Source organism: Engystomops pustulosus, chromosome 2, assembly GCF_040894005.1.
Source record: "Engystomops pustulosus chromosome 2, aEngPut4.maternal, whole genome shotgun sequence".
Lineage (NCBI taxonomy): Eukaryota > Metazoa > Chordata > Amphibia > Anura > Leptodactylidae > Engystomops > Engystomops pustulosus.
Genome location: NC_092412.1, coordinates 10,845,406 through 10,865,587, shown reverse-complemented (window position 1 = coordinate 10,865,587; position 20,182 = coordinate 10,845,406). Strand labels below are relative to the sequence as shown.

Genomic DNA, 20,182 nt, shown 5'->3' with positions numbered 1-20,182 from the left:
CTTTACACTCGGGCATTAAACAAACAAAAATCCTACCCGTCAGGGTGCTAACTATACAAGTATCCCACTAACTCATCACTATACAAAATCACTTGGCTGCTCCAGGCACAGAGGTCAGGGCTGTGTGCTCTCCAGCCTCCTTTCAGAGAGAGACCACACTCTCAGCTCTGCTAGGCATCTTTATGCAGGCTGATTAGGCTGCTCCCAGCACCTGTGTCCCAGGTGCTGGACACCACAACCTCAGCACTAAGGCCTTGCATAATAGGAAAACCTAGGGGAAACATACCACCCATCCACAGTTAACCCCTTCAGTGTCTCACAATATATATATCAGTTCTAGGGAAAGGGGGGTGATTTGAGTTTTTAGGATTTATTATAATTTTTTTTTTTACTTTTTAAAATTTTTATTTTGACTATTTTTCAGACTCCCTAGGGTACTTTAACCCTAGGTTGTCTGTACAATCCTATCATAGCTGATAGCACATTGTAATGAATGGGTTAACCCGAAGTAGCTTCGGGTCTTCGTGAGACCCGAGGCTACCATGGCGACGGATCGCCATTCCCCAATGACATCACGGCGATGGCGGCGATCGGCGGGAAAACACTGATCAGCCCGTGAGCCCTCTCCATGCAACCGCAACGTCAAATGTTGGTACTGGGTTAGCCCCTTAATGATTCAGCCATTTTATAGCTTAAAGGGGTATTCTCGTCTGGGCATTCACATTCAGTTTGATTAATCTGCCATTAATAAACATTTCTTCAATTGGATGTTATTAAAAAAAATGTTCCTGTGTGAAGATAATTTTCCATAAATGTAGTGATATGGTCCCTTAGAAACGAGATAGCTTCCTCGGATACGGCCACCTCTGCTGAAGGGATTGCACAAATAAACAAAAAGTTTTTGTATATGAAATATCTGAGAATTACTACATGTCCCACAGCCGTCCTGTAGTGATGATCGCTGAAGCCAGGTGGTCAGGCAGGGCTCAATAGCGCATGTCTGGCCACTGCTGCCTAAATGTGACGTGGTCGTAACCGAGGAAGCAATCTCGTTTCTAAGGGACAACATGGCTATGTTTATGGGAAATTATCTTCACACAGAAACATTTTTTTTAATAACATCCAATTGAAGAAATGTTTATTAATGGCAGATTAATCAAACTGAATGTGAATGCCCAGATGGGAATACCCCTTTAAGGCTCAGCCCCATTTTTTGGATTCTGACATGTATTGCTTTATATGGTTATAACTTTTGAACTTTGTTACTTATCAAAACGATTCTGAGATTATTTTTTCCTCACATGTTGTACTTCATTTTAGTGGTAAATGTTGGATGATAAGTTTTGCGTTTATTTAACAAAAAAAGAAAAACAAATTTTTTTGAGAAATTTGCCTTTTTTAAATTAAAAATCACCGCATTTCAGGCAGATAGATTTACCATCTAAATAAGTTGCAGAATAACATTTCCCATGTGCCTGCTTTACATTTTCATAATTTTTGAAATGTCTGGATAATTTATCGATATTCCGTATTTTCAGAATTTACTATGTTGGCGATAAATACTGTTTTGAATAAAATTTTACATTATCAAAACCCCTATATAATGAACCCATTTTCAAATCTGCACCCCTGCAACTATCAGCAACAGCTTTTAGGAAGATTGTTAACCCTTTGAGATCTTCATAGTAATGGAATCAAAATGGAGGTGAAATTTAGAAGGGTCAAATTTTGTCGTTCATTTTATACGTTCATTTAGCCCTAAAATTTACACACAAAAATAAAAACAGAAAACCCATCTTACAATTTGTACAGAGACCCCCCACATGTGGCCGTTGCTTGTTTTATGGGCGCACAGCGAGGCGCAGAAGGGAAGGAGCTCCTGCAGCTGCCAGGATTTTAGTGTTCTCATTGGCCCCTTTTGTAGGCTATAAAATTTTAACTTTTTCGTTATTGGGGCCATGTGACGGTATTTTTTTTTGCGGGATGAGATGCTTTTTCCAGTGTTACCATTTTGGGGTTGGTATCACCTATTGTTGAAAATTTAGGAACTTTTTTTTTTAAAGGGCAGGAGTAGAAAAGCATCAATTCTGTACTGGATTTTTAACTTTTTTTTTTTGGTGTTCACCATATAGCCTAATGTTATCTTTATTCTGTGGGTCGATGCGATTACGGGGAACACCAGACTTGAATATTTTTTCTAACGTTTTACTAAACCTTTGAATTTTCTGAGGCTGGCACACGCGCATGGAGCGAGGCCAGGACCGGGGACATCGTGAACCGCGTCATCGTGAACCGGAAGTCCGGCGCCACCATCGAGACGCGCGCATGCGCCGAAATGATGCGCATCCCACCGCCATCTTGGAGCCTGGCAAGAGTGAGGGAAAGCCATAAATAACCTTAATTAAGGCAAATATGAATGGTAAAGGCTCCTAATATTGGATGTTAAAGTAAACATTGGACTTTGATTAATAAATCTGTAAACATTACACTAGAGTTGGGCATATATTAGTATGAATACAAAAATAAAGTGCCATTGCTTGATAAACATTAAAATCAAGTGTAATGTGCATAAAACTGGCTGTAAATTGATTATGCCAAAATGTGTGTGAGTGAAAGGTGCTTGTGAGGTGCCAGTGCTAATAAATAATAATCTGCCCAAATAATAATTGGGACCTACATTTAAAATTGTGCGTCCATGACGACGGTATGTGAGAAACAGAGATTGAATGCAGCATCATTACAGTGACATGTGGAGAGGTAAGTTGAAGTGCAAGAGAAAAGGAGGGGCCAGATGTTGTGCAGATGTGCAAAAAAATATAAATGTTGTGCAAACCGTGCAAAAAATGAAAATTATGTGAAAGCAATAATATATCCCCAATTAGTGATGTGCTAAGTGCCAGTGTGCAAAATAAATAATGGAGAAGAAATAGGCAGGTGAAAACAGAATTAGGATAGATCCAGTGATCCAATTGCATGTAATAATGAAGCCAACGTATAAACGTGGCCATATAAATTTAAAATACTATGCCCAAATTGTGAAAAAAGAAGAGAAAGGAAGGATAAGGATTAATAGCCCGAGATGGGATCAATGATTTGGACAGTGTCCCAATTGATAAATTTAGGGGGAATGCCCCATGCAATATACCTATATGATATCAATACACAAGCTAATATCATAAAAATATATAAACCAGCCACAATTATGTACTCTTCAAGACTACCATAAGGGCATCACGCCCCATAAATGACACCTTTATATTGCGTTCCCAATCTAAGATTGCGCACGCTATAATCATCAAAAGCACCGAAAAAGGAACAAGGCACCCTACCATAACCAAATATATCTCAATAAAACCCGTAGAAAACATATAAAACCACGACTCGGAACAAAATTTATATATATGGGGAGAAAGAGAGCTTTTCATTCAGTCCATGGGGAGATGTTGTGGCCAGTTTGACTATCCACTTGAGTTCTATCCTTTCCAATTTCTTGAAGGTATTGCCACCACGACTTCCTGAAATGATTTTATCGATGCCATATACCCGCAGATCCCGCCATCTACAGTCATGGCATTCGAGAAAGTGTTTGGGTATTGGTTTCAATTTCATAATTTGTTCATGGTCCGTGGGTAGAAGTTTGGCAGCCGCTCTTATGTCTTTCATGTGTTCCTGGACTCTCGTCCTTAATTCTCGTGTAGTCATCCCCACGTACTTCAGTCCACAAGGGCAACAGACGATGTAAATTACGCCCGTAGTGCTGCAATTTATAAAATGCACAATGTTAAAATTGCGTCCTCCCTCAGAATCCTGGAACGTCTTTGATTTTACCATTTGGGGGCACACACTGCAGTGTCCACAGGGGTAGGATCCCCAATCAGGGCCCTTTGATCCAAAGATGTAATTTTTTGGTTTGGGGGGTGCATAATGGCTCCTCACCAATCTATTCCCTATAGTGTCTGCATGCTTTGATACCACCTGTGGTGTGTCAGTGATATGTTTTTTAATTTCCGGATCAGACTGCAGTATGGGCCAAAATCGCTCAAAAATGGAATTCATTTGCCTCCATTGAGAGTTATAAGATGTAATGATCCTCACCTTGTTCTCTTTTGGTCTTTTTTGTTGTTGAGTAAGTAAGGATCTTCGGTCTGATGCCTTGGCACGCAAGTATACCTTCTGAATATCTGAGTCACGATAGCCCCTCTGTTTAAAGTGAGCCTTCAGAGTCCTCGATTCTTCTTCAAAATTGGATTGGGTGTCACAAATTCGTCTAGCCCTCAAGAACTGACCTGTGGGAATAGAACGTATCGTATGGGCCGGATGGAAAGAGTTGGCACGTAACAAAGCATTAACCGAAGTTTCCTTCCGGTAGACAGATGTACTCAATTGTCCACCCTGTCCAACATCTATTTGGATATCCAAAAATTCCAGATGTTCCTGGCTGATATTACTTGTCAATCTGATGTTCAAATTGTTGGAGTTAAGGTCATCTAGGAATTGGTCCAAGCCCACCTTTGGTCCTTGCCAAATGAACAGGACATCGTCGATAAAAAGCATCCAACTGATGACCTGTCCCGATGCCCTGTCCATAGCCTCTTGGACCTCATTCCTTTCCCAATATCCAAGGAAGAGATTTGCATACGAGGGGGCACATGTGGCCCCCATGGCCGTCCCGCTCGTCTGCACGTAAAATCTCTCCTTGAAAAGGAAATAGTTGTGATCCAAGATGAATCTCATCAATACTAGGATGAGTTCAACCAGATCCTCATCCAGATCACGAATCCCTAAGAAGAATTCTACTGATTTTATGCCCAGATCGTGGCCAATGCACGTGTATAATCCCTCAACATCGCACGACACTAGAAACATGTCTGGTTCCATCATTATGCCTTCCAGACGTTTCAACACATCCGTGGAGTCACGGATGTAGGAGGGCAGTTCTTCTACACACGGTTGTAAGTAATAATCCGTGAACCGACATATCGGCTCACAAAGGCTACCACACCCAGATACTATGGGACGGCCCGGAGGTACCCTAGCATTCTTATGCACTTTCGGAAGAAAGTATAGAGTTGGTATAATTGGGGACTCTACCTCCAGACCCTTCCTAATTTGTGGTGGTATAATATGGTTCTCCAGAGCCCTATCCAATATACATGCCAGTTCCCTGCTGAATATTTCCGTGGGATTCTCTGTTAGTTGTTTGTAACAGTCCTGTTGTCGCAATTGTCTGAAAGCCTCTGCTTCATACAATTCTATAGGCCAGACCAAGCCTGTACCCGGATATCTTCAGACGGATGTACCTGGAGGATAACCAGACCTTGTCCCCAGGAGGCCTGCATCTCTTGTTGGCCTGGATTTTGGTGCGGGCAGATGCCCGAAGGATTGACGAGTCCGTTCCCAGACGGAACTGAGGTCCTTCACCAGTTCTTCCACAACAGGAACATCCGAGGGAACTGAGAGAGGAAATGGTGGGCGTGGAATTCTTCCATAGACAACGAAGAATGGGGCTGCACCAGCAGATTCCGAGTCCAGAGAGTTGTAGGAGAACTATGCCCATGGCAATAAAGTGGAACAGTCATCCTGACCGGCAGGTAGCAGTCCAGAGACTGGTTAACCCTCTCCACTTGTCCATTGGACTGAGGGTGGTAAGCTGAAGATAAATCCAGCTTTACCTGCAGTTGGCTGAAGAGAGAACCCCAGAAGTGGGAAACAAACTCAACTCCACAATCAGAGACTATGTGCAGCGGAAGACCATATAGCCGGAAGATATGCTGGAAGAAGAGGCTGGTAAGACGTGGAGCAGACGGTAGACCTGGAAGAGGGACAAAAGGAGACATCTTCGAAAACCGGACTGTCACCACCCAGATGACGGTATTGCCCGGAAGCAAGAGACCAGCCGGCTTTAGACGAGAAGGCTTATTACGGGCACAGGAGGTGCAGGAGCCCACAAAGTCCCGAACATCTTTGACCAAGTCAGGCCACCAGTAGTGGTGGGAAATGAGGGCCATGGAGTGCTGCACCCCTGGGTACCCAGCCAGGCGTAAAGAATGTCCCCGTAACAAAATCCTCTTCCGCAGAGCACTTCTGCATCCGAAGATCCACTGGAGTGGCAGCAACCAACTGTTCCGGAGAGATGATATGCTGAGGAACTGGCTCTTCGCCAACGACATCTGAGGCACGGGAAAGGGCATCCGCCTTGATATTCTTCTCTGCAGGTCCGAAGTGGATCATCAGGTTGAAGCGGGAGAAGAATAGTGACCAACGGGCTTGCCTGAGGTAAAGATGTTGAGCTGTCTGGAGGTATGAGAGGTTCTTATGATCTGTGTAAACACAGACTGGATGGCGAGCTCCCTCCAAAAGATATTGCCATTCTTCCAGGGCAAGTTTGATAGCTAAAAGTTCTCTATCTCCAATACAGTTCTTCTCTGCAGGAGAAAAAGTTTTGGAAAAGAAGCCACACAGCCCCTCCAGGATAAAAAGCTTCTCCGTATCGGGTCTAGAGAGAACAAAGGCCGTGGCAAAGGCGGACCTTAACTTTGCAAAGGCTTTTTAAGCCACTGAGGGCCAAAGGCGTGGATTAGTGCCATTCCTGGTGAGCGCCACAATAGGAGCGACCAGAGTCGAAAAATGTTGGACAAACTGCCGGTAGTAGCTCGCGAAGCCCAGGAACCTCTGAATGGCTCAAAGACCTTCTGGACGCGGCCACTGCAGAACTGCAGATAGTTTAGCAGGATCCATCTGGAGATCTTTGTCGGAGATGATGTAGCCAAGAAAAGGTAGACTTCGTGGGTGAAACAGACATTTCTCGAACTTGGCGTAGAGATGATTAGCCCGTAGGCGGCCAAGTACTTGCCGTACGTGAGACTGGTGTGTCTCGAGGTCTGGAGAGAACACCAAGATGTCATCTAGGTAGACCATGACACACGTATACAACAGATCTCTGAAGATGACATTGACGAACTCCTGGAAGACAGCTGCAGCATTACACAGTCCAAATGGCATCACAAGGTACTCGAAATGTCCATCTTGGGTGTTAAATGCAGTCTTCCATTCGTCTCCCTTGTGGATCCGGCTGAGATTGTAGGCCCCATGAAGGTCCAGCTTAGAGAAAATCTTGGAACCACGTAGGCAGTCTAACAGCTCAGTGATCAACGGCAGAGGGTAGCGTTTTTTAACCGTGATCTTGTTCTGGCACTAATAACTTTTTCATACTTCAGTGCACGGAGCTGTGGGTGGTGTCATTTTTTGCAACTTTTATTGATGTTTTTAATGCTATTATTTTGAGGACTTTAGGCCCTTTTTATCACTATAAAATATTTGATATTTTTCAAAATGGCAAAGAAGTGGCATTTTCGACTTCAGGCGCCAACTTCCGCTAATATATTTTGATAGATCGGATATTTTGGCACGTGATGATACCAAGCTTGTTTATGATTCTTTCTGTTTAAAACTTCCCGCCGCAACCCTTTTTCGTTTTTTGCGTTTTCACATTTCACTCCCCACATTCAAAAATCTGTAACTTTTTAATTTTTCCATGTACAGAGCTGTGTGTTTATATACCGTATTTCTCGGACTATAAGGCGCACAAAAAATCCTTTGATTTTCTCAGAAATCAAAGGTGCGCCTTATAGTCCAATGCGCCTTATATATGAACCTAGACGTTTTAGCAGGCATTTATTGATGGTGCGCCTTATACTCCAGTGCGCCTTATAGTCCGAAAAATACTGTAGGTTTTATAATGTTTTCATACATTTAAAAAAAATTAAAACCTCCTGTACAAAATTTTTTTTTGGGATTATGCCATCTTCTGGTGTAATAACTTTTTTATACTATGGTGTACGGAGCTGTGGGTGGTGCCGCTTTTTGCTGATTTTGATGATGTTTACAATGTTATCATTTTTAGGACTGTATAACCTTCTGATCACTTTTCATAGAATTTTAAATTTTTTAAAAATGGCAAAAAAGTGCCATTTTCGACTTTGGACGCGATTTTCTGTTACAGGGTTAAACGCAGTGAAAAACTGTTATCATATTTTGATAGATCGGGCATTTTCGGACGCGGAGATAACTAATGTGTTTATGATTTTTACTGTTTATTTATGTCACTTCTAGGGAAAGGGGGGTTATTTGAAGTTTTAGATTTTTTTATTATAATTTTTTTTGTTAACTTTTTTTTTATTTTTACTATTTTTCAGACTCCCTAGGGTACTTTAACCCTAGGTTGTCTGATCGATCCTATCATATACTGCCATACTACAAGATTTTACTACGCATATAACGTCAAGTTAGTTAACAGGTTAACTGCCGCGATCGGTGCCAGCATTATACAGCCAGCATTATACAGCCGTCACCCGCTGTGTGGGCTCTCTCCATACACCCTTCGCGGCACGAGGACGGAAAAATATGCAAAGTTTTCCAGGATAAGGATAACCACGCCTCTTTTAGCTGCCTTGTGAGCAGCTCCCTTGACATCAGGCATGACCCACATGAGGTCTTATAACTTGATGCAGGATAAAAACCACTTAAGGCCTATTGTAGGTCATGCCTGATGTCAAGGGAGCTGCCTTACAAGGAGCTAAAAGAGGCGTGGTTCTCCTTATCCCACCCTGGAAAATGTTGCATATTTTCCCAGAATCCCCCTAGTGGAGCATCCATGGCTATAAGACTCCACACCTCTACATTGTGGCCTTAATTGGCATCTCCGTAAGGAGAACTCTTTCTTCCCGACCCCAAAACATTTTCCACATTCACTACCTTCAAACGGCAACTCCCGTGTGAGTTCTCTGATGTCTAACAAGAGCTGATTTCAGGGTAAAACATTTCCCACATTCAGTGCATGAAAATGGCTTCTCCCCTGTGTGACTTTTCTGATGTGTAACAAGATGTGATTTCTGAATAAAACCTTTTCCACATTCAGTGCATGAATATGGCTTTTCCCCTGTGTGACATTTTTGATGTTTTACTAAATCTGATTTCATAATAAATTCTTTCCCACATTCAGTGCATGAATATGGCTTCTCTCCTGTGTGATTTCTCTGATGTTGTACTAAACTTGATTTCATGGTAAAACATTTTCCACATTCAGTACATGAAAATGGCTTCTCCCCTGTGTGACTTCTCCGATGTGTAACAAGAAGTGATTTACTGCTAAAACATTTCCCACATTCAGTGCATAAAAATGGCTTCTCCCCTGTGTGATTTCTCTGATGGTAAACAAGATGTGCTTTCTGAGAGAAACATTTTCCACATTCAGTGCATGAATATGGCTTCTCCGCTGTGTGAATTATTTGATGTTTTACTAAATCTGATTTCATAATAAATGCTTTCCCACATTCGGTACATAAAAATGGCTTCTCTCCTGTGTGACGTTTCTGATGTGTAACAAGATGTGATTTCTGAATAAAACCTTTTCCACATTCAGTGCATGAATATGGCCTTTCCCCTGTGTGAAGTTTTTGATGTTTTACTAAATCTGATTTCATAATAAATGCTTTCCCACATTCAGCACATGAAAATGGCTTCTCCCTTATGTGAAATTTCTGATGGCGAGTAAGATGTGATTTCAGGGTAAAACATTTCCCACATTCAGTGCATGAAAATGGCTTCTCGCCTGTGTGAATTCTTTGATGTTCTACTAAACTACTTTTCGCAGGAAAACATTTCCCACATTCAGTACAAAAAAATGGCTTCTCCCCTGTGTGACTTCTCTGATGGCGTAAAAGATGAGATGTCTGCAAATAACATTTTCCACATTCAGTGCATGAATATGGCTTCTCCCCTGTGTGACTTCTCTGATGTTGTCTTATTCTTGATGGACTAGGAAAACATTTCCCACATTCAGTGCATGAATATGACTTTGCTGCTTTGTGACTTTTCACATATTGATCAAGGCTCGATTTCTCACATTGTGACTTTCCCTCTCGGTGACTTTGAAGATGAATGAGAAGATTTGATTCTTGACTAAAACGTTTCTCACATTTCGGACATGAGAACTGCCCCTTATCTCCCTCCTCTGTGGAAAGATGTGACTGATTATCTTCTACTTCACCACAAGGAGATGAGGGGGGACGTCCATGGGAACCTCTTGTACTTTCATCTCCTGGAAAATATAACCAAGAAATTAATATCTGAGGTTTCTTTTTTTCCCAATTTTGAGCAGTGAAGCAACGGATCAGTAACATACAGGGGCACGTTTACTTACCCGTCCCGATCCCCGAGGTGCATTGTCCGATGAGGATTCGTAGCTGCCGCGATTCACTAAGATCGTGCGCCTGATATCCTGCACGTGTCGCTTCCCCGCTCAGGTCCGCTGGAGTTCACCTTCTTTTTCCCGGTGTATTTAAGTGCATAGCTTGTGACACAATTTGAATGTTAAATCCCGCGCTTAGACCGAATCAGTCGGGTTGACCAACGGCCACTCCCCGATTTGTGTTGCATGAAAGTCGGCGCGATTGCATTCGCCAAAAAACCAAGTTAAATGCGTCGCTAAACGGAAAAAGTCGGGAACCACGACGAAAATGCAGTCCACTGACCCTTAGTAAATGAGCCCCACAATACAGTAAACTGTATTCGGAAGAAGACAAACAACTAGTGCAGTGACTGGCATAAACTAGAGGTATCCGTGTAACGTTTGGTATGAAAGACAAGCCTGGCTGCGACATTAAGTATGGATTGGAGAGGAGAGAGTTTAGTGAGTTGAAAACAGATCAATAGGATGTTACAAGAGTCTAGTCGAGAGTGAATCAGAGAAACAATAAGCATTTTAGAGCTTTCAATTGTAAGAAATGGGCGGATTCTCGAGATGTGGAAAGAAATTGAATATGCGGTGCAAAGGAGAGGTTGGAGTCCAGCACAACCTCGAGACATGCAGAAATATATAGCTGGGTATCATCAGCATAAAGATGATACTGAAAACCAAATCTGATGATGGTTTGTCAAGAGGAGCTAGGACTGAGCCCTGAGGAACCCTGACGGTGAACTAAAGATGAGAAGAGGGAAACCTAGAAAAAAATACACTGAATGTGCAGCCAGAGAGCTGGGAAGAAAACCAAGAGAGTGCAGTGTCCTTAAGGCCAATGGAGCGAAGCCCCTGAGGAGGAGCTGGTGGTCCACAGCATGAAACGCTGCCGAGAGATCCAGAAGAGTGAGGGGAGAAACGTAGCCTTTGGATTTAGCAGTGGGAAGATCATTGGTGACTTTTGAAAGAGCAGTTTCAGTAGAATTCATAGTACGAAGATTTTAGTGAGGTGAGAAGTGACTGCAGGAGGGAGGGATCGTACAAGATGTGAGAGGATGGGGTCACTGATGTAGGTAGTTGGGCGAACAAAGAAAAGGAGCAGGGTGAGGTACCGAAGGGAAGGGGAAAAATGGAGTTAGTGGATTGGGAAATTATTTCCATGGTAAACAAAAAAAAGAACATGTGAGTCAGACAAGTGCAAAGTGTGCCGTACAACAATGGGGTCCAATAAAGTGCAGCACAGGCCCTTATAACCACAAACAAATTTGAAACACAAAACAGCATAAAGCACCCAACCACGCACTTGCACCATATTCCCACCACAGGACCGACTCTAATGGTGTGCCCAAATTAGGGCGAGAGAGACTCGTATGTGTCAAAGAGAGTGTGTCTAGGATGGAAATTGGGGAACCACAGTAAAGGGACAGGCAAGCCTTTTGTCCCAGATGGCATGGAACCTCCTTATCCTTCTTCCTATGAGTAAATAACCCCTTTTGAGTGGGAGGGTGTTATTCATTACTTTGATCCAGTCATGGAGAGAGGGAGGTGTGTAGCCATCAAAATCTGACTACTGTCTTCCTAGCATAGTACAGAGTATTGGTAATGAAAGCACGTTCTGTAGTGGATTGCAAAAATATGAGTTACTCCCCGCTGTGCATTTGAAATGAATGACACATGAACGATGGGCAACTTTTTCTCTTTCCTCAAAGAATCGTTGTTTCACAAACATTTGTTTCCTAGCTGCGACCTCCAGCAAATGCGCATTTAGCGCTTCCTGAGCCTGTTGAAGTCTGACCTTCGTCAGCGTAGAGGGATTGTCAATAAAGTCAGACTCTGCCCTGCGCATTACCAAATGCATAACTTCATCTAAAGCACAAGGCTTGAACTTAGTTACACCTACATACTTCAGCCACCATCTTATATACAAAGCCCAGAGTGAATGTGACTGCAGAGAAGCCTGGAGCTTGGTATCTATCTGGTGTTTGCCAGATAACAGACAGAAAGAAGACAAGGTTTGAATTAGTAAAGAGAGTTGACATTTCATTCAGATAGCAAGTGTGATAGGCCGGCCTAAAGAGATGGATTTTAAGTGCACATTTGAAACTTTAGAGGTTGGGTATTAATCTGATAGTATGGGGAAGGCCATTCCAGAGAATTGATGCAGCTTGGGAGAAGTCCTGGAGACGTGTGCGAGAGGTTTCACAAACTACCAGCTTAAGATCATCGGAGACAGCCACTTTCATTTTGTCAAACAAATTTGCAAACCGGTTCCAGAACCCTCTAACCAAAGGTCATGACCATATTAAAAGAGGGTTCCTAAGGTGTCAGAACATTTAGGACTGAGTTTTGGAAACCGAGAGTGAAGTTTACTAACTCTACTAGATAAATATGCTTCATGGAGTTTATATAACAGGGACATTCTGTCTCCCAGGTTGGCGAAGGCTAACTTAGGTGACGAAAGGCCAAGATCCCACTCCTTGACCATCAAAGGACCAATGTCCCTCTCCCACCGTACCCTTGAGTTGATAGTAACTCACTGCAGGTGCATGAGGGGCACAGGAAAGGCGTTTTCTACCAACTGGTCACCCGGAGACTGTGTGTTTATAGCATGGCGGAGTTGAAGATATAACAGGTGGAAAACATTTGGCAAGTGATATGAATCTTTTAATTGCTGGAATGAGCGGAGGACCCCATCTGTACAGACATCTCCCATATACAACACCCTCTAGCCCTCAATTAAGCCCCATAAGGGGAGTGTACTTGTCAAACTCAGTAGTGTAGAGGGGGAGCGAACTCTCACCCACAAGAAAAGTTGGCGGAGCATGGGGGAAGCCCTTCTGGTCCATGGTGTATGGTTTTTCAAGGTGAAACATCTAGGGGAAGTGGGGCAACAAGGATGCCAATTAATAAAATAGCTTGAAATTGGGAAGTCCCTCCCAGGAGCGAAACAGCAAGCTGGTGGCTACCCTCGACCTCCCTCCTCCCTAAACAGAGATTTGCAACTATAGAGCTTCTGAAAGAATTGGAACAGTATATACAGTGGGGATGGAAGCAGGACATACATGATTTAAGGTAGGAGAACCATTGTGACTAAGTTAACACAGGCAGGAAAAATAAATCCTAAACTGAAGTAGCATGAAGGGGACAAAACTTACAACCAATATCGAACCAAATATGCAAATAAGATTCATTGAGAAAGCTCCAGAGGGGTAGGGGATTTCTTCCCCCACACAGTGAACAAGAAAAGGATACAAGCTCCCATGCCGAGCCATTAGATGACAACTACACCAACCAGTTCAGTCTCTTTGAGGGGAGCGGCTATTATTATCCAGATACACTGAGACCTCTTCCAGGGTATTGAAGATCCCCATCCACAATGCAGATTCTAGCAGGGTAGAGCATGGCGTATTTCAAGTTGGACTCCCGTTGGCGTTGTTTTGACGTGCATGTGCTGTGTCCACTTTTTCTGCACCTCAATAGAGAAGTCCAAGAACACTATGTTGTTGTCCACTCTTAAGCTACCCGGGTCTCTGGACAAGTGGAGAATGGCATCTCGGTCCCTATAGTTGAGGAGTTTAGCAATGAACGTGAGTGGTTGAATGCCAGGTGGAGGAGGCTTAGGGATAATGCGGTGTGCCCGTTCCACCACATAGGAGGAGGAGAAGAAGAAGAAGAAGAAGAAGAAGCTATTACGCCTGTAGGTAGATATCAGCAGGTTTTCCAGGAAGGTAACAGGATCTCAACCCTCCAGGCACTCAGGTGGGCCCAAAAAACAGACATTACATCTCTGCAGGCAATTTTCCTGCTCTTCCATATCCTGATATAGCCTTTCCAGTTGAGCAGTCGCCTACTGCAAGGTATTCGCCAGTGGGATTTGGTGGTCTCCCAGGTCCCCCACTCGCCGTTCAACATTGGTAACTCGCTCCATAATACCTTGGGCACCTTGCCTAATCAGAGAAATGTCCACCTTAACCTTGTCAAATCTTGCGGTAAGGGCTGTTTGGCACTGCTCAGTTGCAAGAAGGATTTTTAGCGTTTCTAAATTAGGTGCCCTGGGGGGTTCAGGCAACCTAAATGCCTGGTCAAGGGAGGAGGCGGCTTGGATATATAAGTTGGGAAGGGAGTTTTAAGGTTGTTGCTTCCATGCAGAATTCTCCACGAATGGCGAATGTTTACATTATGATGTACGTTGCAATTTCTGATGCACCTCAACTAATGATCCTTGTTCTATGATGCTGTTCTGTTTCATTTATGTGTCAATGAAGTGATTATAAAAGCTTCTCTACTTTACGGCTAGGCATGGTTAAGAACCAGGGAGTAAAATAGCAGTCCAACAAGATATCAACATGTATGGGGGTCCCCTCTGGAGCAGTCCACACAATTTAGCAATACAGCATCAACGTGACAGAAAACAAAACGATGCAAAGCAGGAAGGAGAGTAGGGCCCGGCCCAGGTGATCTGGGGGTACCTAGAGCTGCAGTTACACAAGAGGTATCGAGGGGTAGCTGCGGGTGTGTAATACAGTATAGTCCTCGGAGAGTGCAGCAGAGAGGGGTGCCACCAGCGGGTCGGCACTCACCGGGGTCACGTTGCAGTCTGTCACAGGTGTCAGGGAGTTTCTGGGGATCAACTGTGTGTAGCAGGGTTGACAGCAGCATGGGGCTCCTCAGAGAAGGCCAGGAGTCCAGGGGGTATCTGCTCTTCCAGCCCCGTTATGTAGGGCATACAGTGGGCCTCAGTAAGCAGACTTACAGAGGTGGGGGTTAGGAAATGGGCTAGTCACCTTACCAGGCTTTTTGGGGAGGCCTCCAGGTGCTGGCCCGATTGCAGGTGATCTCCTCTCCTGGCTGGTTTCGGGTGGAGGGGAGCGGATTGCACTCTGGCCTAGGAGAGTAGCTTGCCGGCAGGGGGCTGTAAATCGGGGCCTCGGCTGCCATGCCTGACCAGGCGTTGGTGGAATCTAAGGCCATCAGATGGTAGGATGGGGTCCGTCTGGCTGGGAGCCAATCTGGATGCTCCTATTGATAGGCCCGAGTCAGTCTGGCAGCTTTGGGGAGTCTGGAGAAAGCTCCGATCTTGGGTGGTCCGGCGACCCGGGAAATGAGGCTTCCGCAGTGGGGAGTGCAGTACTCGGTTACACGAGGGTCTCTCCATTATTATTGATATCTGCTCTAGGGTCTCCAGTATCTGCTCTGATTGCAGTATTTGGTCGGAGGGTTGGTATTTATTGTTTATTCTGTGGTACTCATCATTTCTAGGTGGCATTTTGTGCTCTACTGTGATTGTGGTGCATTTCGGGTGCTGGTTACTAATGCAACCTCTTAAAGCTGAGCAGTATATGGCCCTCTGACCAATAAAGGTTTCTGACTGCTGGACTAAATCCATAGATCAGAAATAAAACATATGTAAAAGCCATTTACATTTTTTCACAAAATTCTCTAGTCGGTAGATTTTATCATGACTTTGACCATTCATTTAAATAACTATTTTTAACAAATATAAGAAATGTTGGTGGTGTTCTCTGTATCCAAGAACATTCCTCCAAACATTATCAAAACACAACATGTAGATATCGAATGATCTGACTGAGGAGGAAACCAGAGACAGATGAGCCGGTGTCTATGTCATCTCCATCTCCTCCCCTGGATGTGACCTCTCCCTGCAATGTATAAGGGAAGAATAACCCACAAGATACATGAAAGGCTCTTACCCTCCTCTGTCACTGATGAGGGGATTTCCTCTCCGCTCCTCCTTCCACCACAACTTTCCTGGAAAGATCCAACATGAAGGACCTGAGAAAACAAGGAAATGTCTCCAGAGATTCTCTTATATCCAAGTGATGGACAGAAACCTCCAGAATCAGGAACTAAGAGGAATAATCTCCTGATCCCATAGATCAGAGGTCACATTACGCCTATATAAGCCTCATGCGTATTAAAACTTCAGGGGCAATGCGGATGGTCACATCGGTGACACGTGTGTAGGAGGTCAGGCTGGGCTATGTATAGAAATACACACAGGCGGCTTCTAATGTATATGAAGTGCAGAAAAACCAGATTTTTAGCACCTAGACTCCCCTCAGAGCACAAAAATATTCCTGCGTTACCTTTGTGTTGCTGTGTTCCTTTGTCCCGTGTGCCTATCCTCACGTTCCCATCTGCCTGGACCTCCCTTTGCTGACCCTGGATTTGGACTTGACCTTGCATCACTGCCGCCTGCCCTGACCTTCTGCCTGGACCTGACCACAAGACTGTCTCCTGTTAAGGTACCTCGACCTCGGCTGCCACAACGGGCTAGTCGCACCTGTGGAACGACCTGGTAGTACCCTGCCGCAGCAAGCCCATCCCGCTTTGCAGCTGGCTCTGGTGAAGCCCAGGTGCTACTTAGACTCCGGTTCCAGGTGTCGGCTAGTACCACCTCCCGCAGTGGTCCAGAGGACCCACTGTTCCTGAAACCTGACACCAGAGATACTAAGAGGAGAACCTCTGCCCTAGACCCTCCACCCACTGCTGCTGGAGAAGGTAAGTAGCTTCATTACATCCATCTATAGAGGATTCACAGGAACCTCAGCTCCATCTACCTGATGATCCAGTGGGTTGTTCTCCTCCGGTTCCTCTTTGATATCTCGGGAATCTCCAGGACTGGGACATCTCTCTGGATCCTCTTTAATATCTGGGGAATCTCCAGGACTGGGACATCTCTCTGGATCCTCTTTAATATCTGGGGAATCTCCAGGACTGGGACATCTCTCTGGATCCTCTTTAATATCTGGGGAATCTCCATGACTGGGACATCTCTCTGGATCCTCTTTAATATCTGGGGAATCTCCAGGACTGGGACATCTCTCTGGTTCCTGTGTAATATCCCGGGAATCTCCAGGACTGGGACATCTCTCTGGATCCTCTTTAATATCTGGGGAATCTCCAGGACGGGGACATCTCTCTGGTGGATTTCTCTGACTGGATCCATCTATAGGGAATATACACAGTGACTGATACATTGTCTATATGTGATGATGAGATGATGGAGGAGGTGACCTCACACCTGCTCTGTCCTCTATAATCAGGAAGGTCTCCTCTTACCTGGTGATGTGAGGGGCTGGTGGTCCTCCATCATGATGTCCTTGTACTGGTCCTTGTGTCCTTCTATATACTCCCACTCCTCCATGGAGAAATAGACAGTGACGTCCTGACACCTTATAGGAACCTGACACACACAATGATACAGTCATCACCCAGACCCCTCCCTTGTGTTATTGTACAATGTCCCAGCATTCCCGGCAGCGCTCACCTCTCCGCTCAGCAGCTCAGTGATCCTGGAGGTAAGTTCTAGGATCTTCTGCTCATGTATCAGTGAATGAGGTGGAGGCTCGGTGATGGGGCTCTGGGTCCATCCTCCTGACACACGGGGGGTCACACACTCACCAGACGACTTCTTCACTACTGTGTAATCCTGTGTATGGGGAGACACTGATCACTACATAGATCCTAAGAATCCAGTCATTTCCCGCTGTTATTCCTAGAGATAAGAGCCGTGTCCTGGGAGACTCTCACCTCTCCGGTTATCAAGGAGATCATCTCCAGGGTGAGCTCCAGGATCCTGGCCGCCATCTGCTCTCTGTCCTTCTCCCGGATCCCTGGTGGATCATTGATGGAAAGGATCATCTTTAGGAGAAACCTCTGGGAGTCCTGTATCTATAGAACCTGCAGAAACATGAGAAGAACTAAGAGCAAACTCTATATGAAGCAATTGTGTCCATGACATGTGTGATGTGACAGATGGGGATTCTCCAGGATGGCTCCGAGCAGACAATGGAGCGGAGGCCACTGTACTGAAGGGATGAGTGATGGTGCTGGACTGTTGTGGGAGCTCAGCTCTTGCTCCTTCCCAAAGTTATAACATGGCTTAATCAAGATTTCGGCACCAGAGAATAAATAAAAATAGGTCCTAAGGAGAAGTCCCCAGTATGGACCCCAGCTCCAGAGATATCGGGAGCTTCTTCTCCGGACCGCAGACTTCCCCTGCATCCCGCATAAACGAGCCGACCCGGGAACCAAACCTCAGCACTCCCATCCTCTTACTGATTCCACCCGCGACTCAGGCAGTGGAGATTGGACGGGGGGGGGCGAAGCAGGGGAGACACTGCAGACGTCGGAGCGATTTGTGGCTGCGTTTGTGGAGCCAGAGACACCAACAGGGACACTGCAGGTCTCCAAAATGGTCGCCAGCAGCTGCGCTCCAACAAATGGCAAACCGGCCCGCACAGCGTCTACTATGAAGGTACGGCAACCCCTGGATTGCCCACGAGCAAGGTCCCTATCGCCCCACGGGCTCACAGGGCCGACGGCCAGTCCTCTAAACACAACCGCAGGACATGCGGGTCACAGTGCGAGAAACCAAGATGCCCGCAGAGAACACATGTCCTGGAGGTGAGCAGCCACGATCATTCTTGAAGGCAATTCCTACAAAGGAAGACATGGAGTACTATATCTCAAGATTCGAACAAACATATAGTATGGAGATAGCAGGGGTTAGAGAAGAAGTCCAACAATTGTCAAACAGAATAACGGCCTCGGAAGTGACACACAATACCCTGCAGGAACAAATAGACACACAGGCGTCCGCAATTGAAGCTCACACCTATCAACTACAGTGCCTAGCAGATCAGCTAGATAATGGGAGAAAATAGGGGGCGCCAGAACAATATCCGAGTAAAAGGCCTGCCAGAAATAGTTGAGCCAGCAAAACTTCATCACACGCTCCCTTGCGTCTTCAACTTGGTACTTGGTGTCCCGGAGGACTCCCTTGGGGTTTTTTTTGTTTATTTTTAAGTATTTATTTTTGCAGTTTTTGAAATTTTAACAATTACAATAAACAAAACCAAAGAACAAGATTGTCGGTTATATACTTTCTTCCCCACAATGCAGGATTATTAAATAACATCCATGGTAACAATCAGGGTCTTACTGCGTTCCAAAATTAACTGAGGGATATTGCACAATAGATGATAGCAAATAATGTAGCCAGACGTCTTGTTAGGACATAAATAACTATTGACACATAGACGATCAGTCGTACACACACATACCAGAACACCCAGTCTCCTTCATTTGGAGAGAGAACTACCACATGTGGTTATAAGGCTGTATGGGGAGTCAAGCACCATTTGGACCAGATGCGATCAAACTTCTGGGGACACTTCCTGTTGGCATACAGGGACCGGTAGTGGTGAATGACACTGTTAATAAGTTGTATCCAGCTTTTTAATGGAGGGGGCTCCTGGTCCTTCCAAGTCATCATCACCACTTTCCGGGCATAGTATAAGACAAACCTAAAGAAAATTTTGTCATAGTGGCCATTGACAACTTCATTTATGATGCCGAGGAGACACACAGAAGGAGACATTAAGCGTGGAAAATCAAAATGTAGATTTAGGAATTCCAGCACTTCGGACCAGAAAACATGAACCCTAGGACAGGACCAGACACAGTGCAGGAAGGATCCGACTTCAGCCTGACAGCGAAAGCAAAGATCATTGGGCATTGCTCCCATGCGGAATAGTCTAGCAGGGGTGAAGTATACTCGATGGAGGAATTTAGATTGGATCAGGAAGTCCCTCGCACTCACTACAGATGTGAAGTAGGACAGTTCGACCTCCCTCAAGTCATCATCTGACAGGTCAGGGATATCCTGTCTCCAACATTCATGGGCTCTATCAAACAGTCTGGACTTTTGCTCTTGTAGGAGAGCATAGCACTGAGTGAGTGGCTTAGGGAGGTCCGGGGTACTCATCAGAGTCTCTAGTTTGGAAAATTTCACTGTCAGGCTAAAGGAGACGAATTGGGTTTTGAATGCGTGTCGCAGTTGCGTGTAATGGAAGCTAGCCGTATCGGGTACAGTATGTCTTTCCCTTATTTCGTCAAAGCTAAGCAATTCTGCATCCG

At 44.8% G+C, this 20,182-nt stretch overlaps 2 protein-coding genes and 1 pseudogene across 2 annotated transcripts in view; 1 reads left to right on the top strand and 2 right to left on the bottom strand.

The window, feature by feature from the left end:
• LOC140119845 (uncharacterized) overlaps window positions 1-20,182 on the top strand; it is a 403,197-nt gene that overhangs the window by 252,344 nt on the left and 130,671 nt on the right. The window lies entirely within an intron of this gene.
• Window positions 1-20,182, bottom strand: part of LOC140116889 (uncharacterized) — a 448,339-nt gene that overhangs the window by 421,846 nt on the left and 6,311 nt on the right. Inside the window, exon 2 of the mRNA XM_072133322.1 lies at window positions 17,792-17,941. Coding sequence (XP_071989423.1) covers window positions 17,792-17,902 — 111 coding nt within the window. The 5' untranslated portion in view covers window positions 17,903-17,941. The remainder of the gene's footprint in view (window positions 1-17,791; window positions 17,942-20,182) is intronic.
• LOC140119803 (uncharacterized) lies at window positions 8,532-17,306 on the bottom strand (annotated as a pseudogene).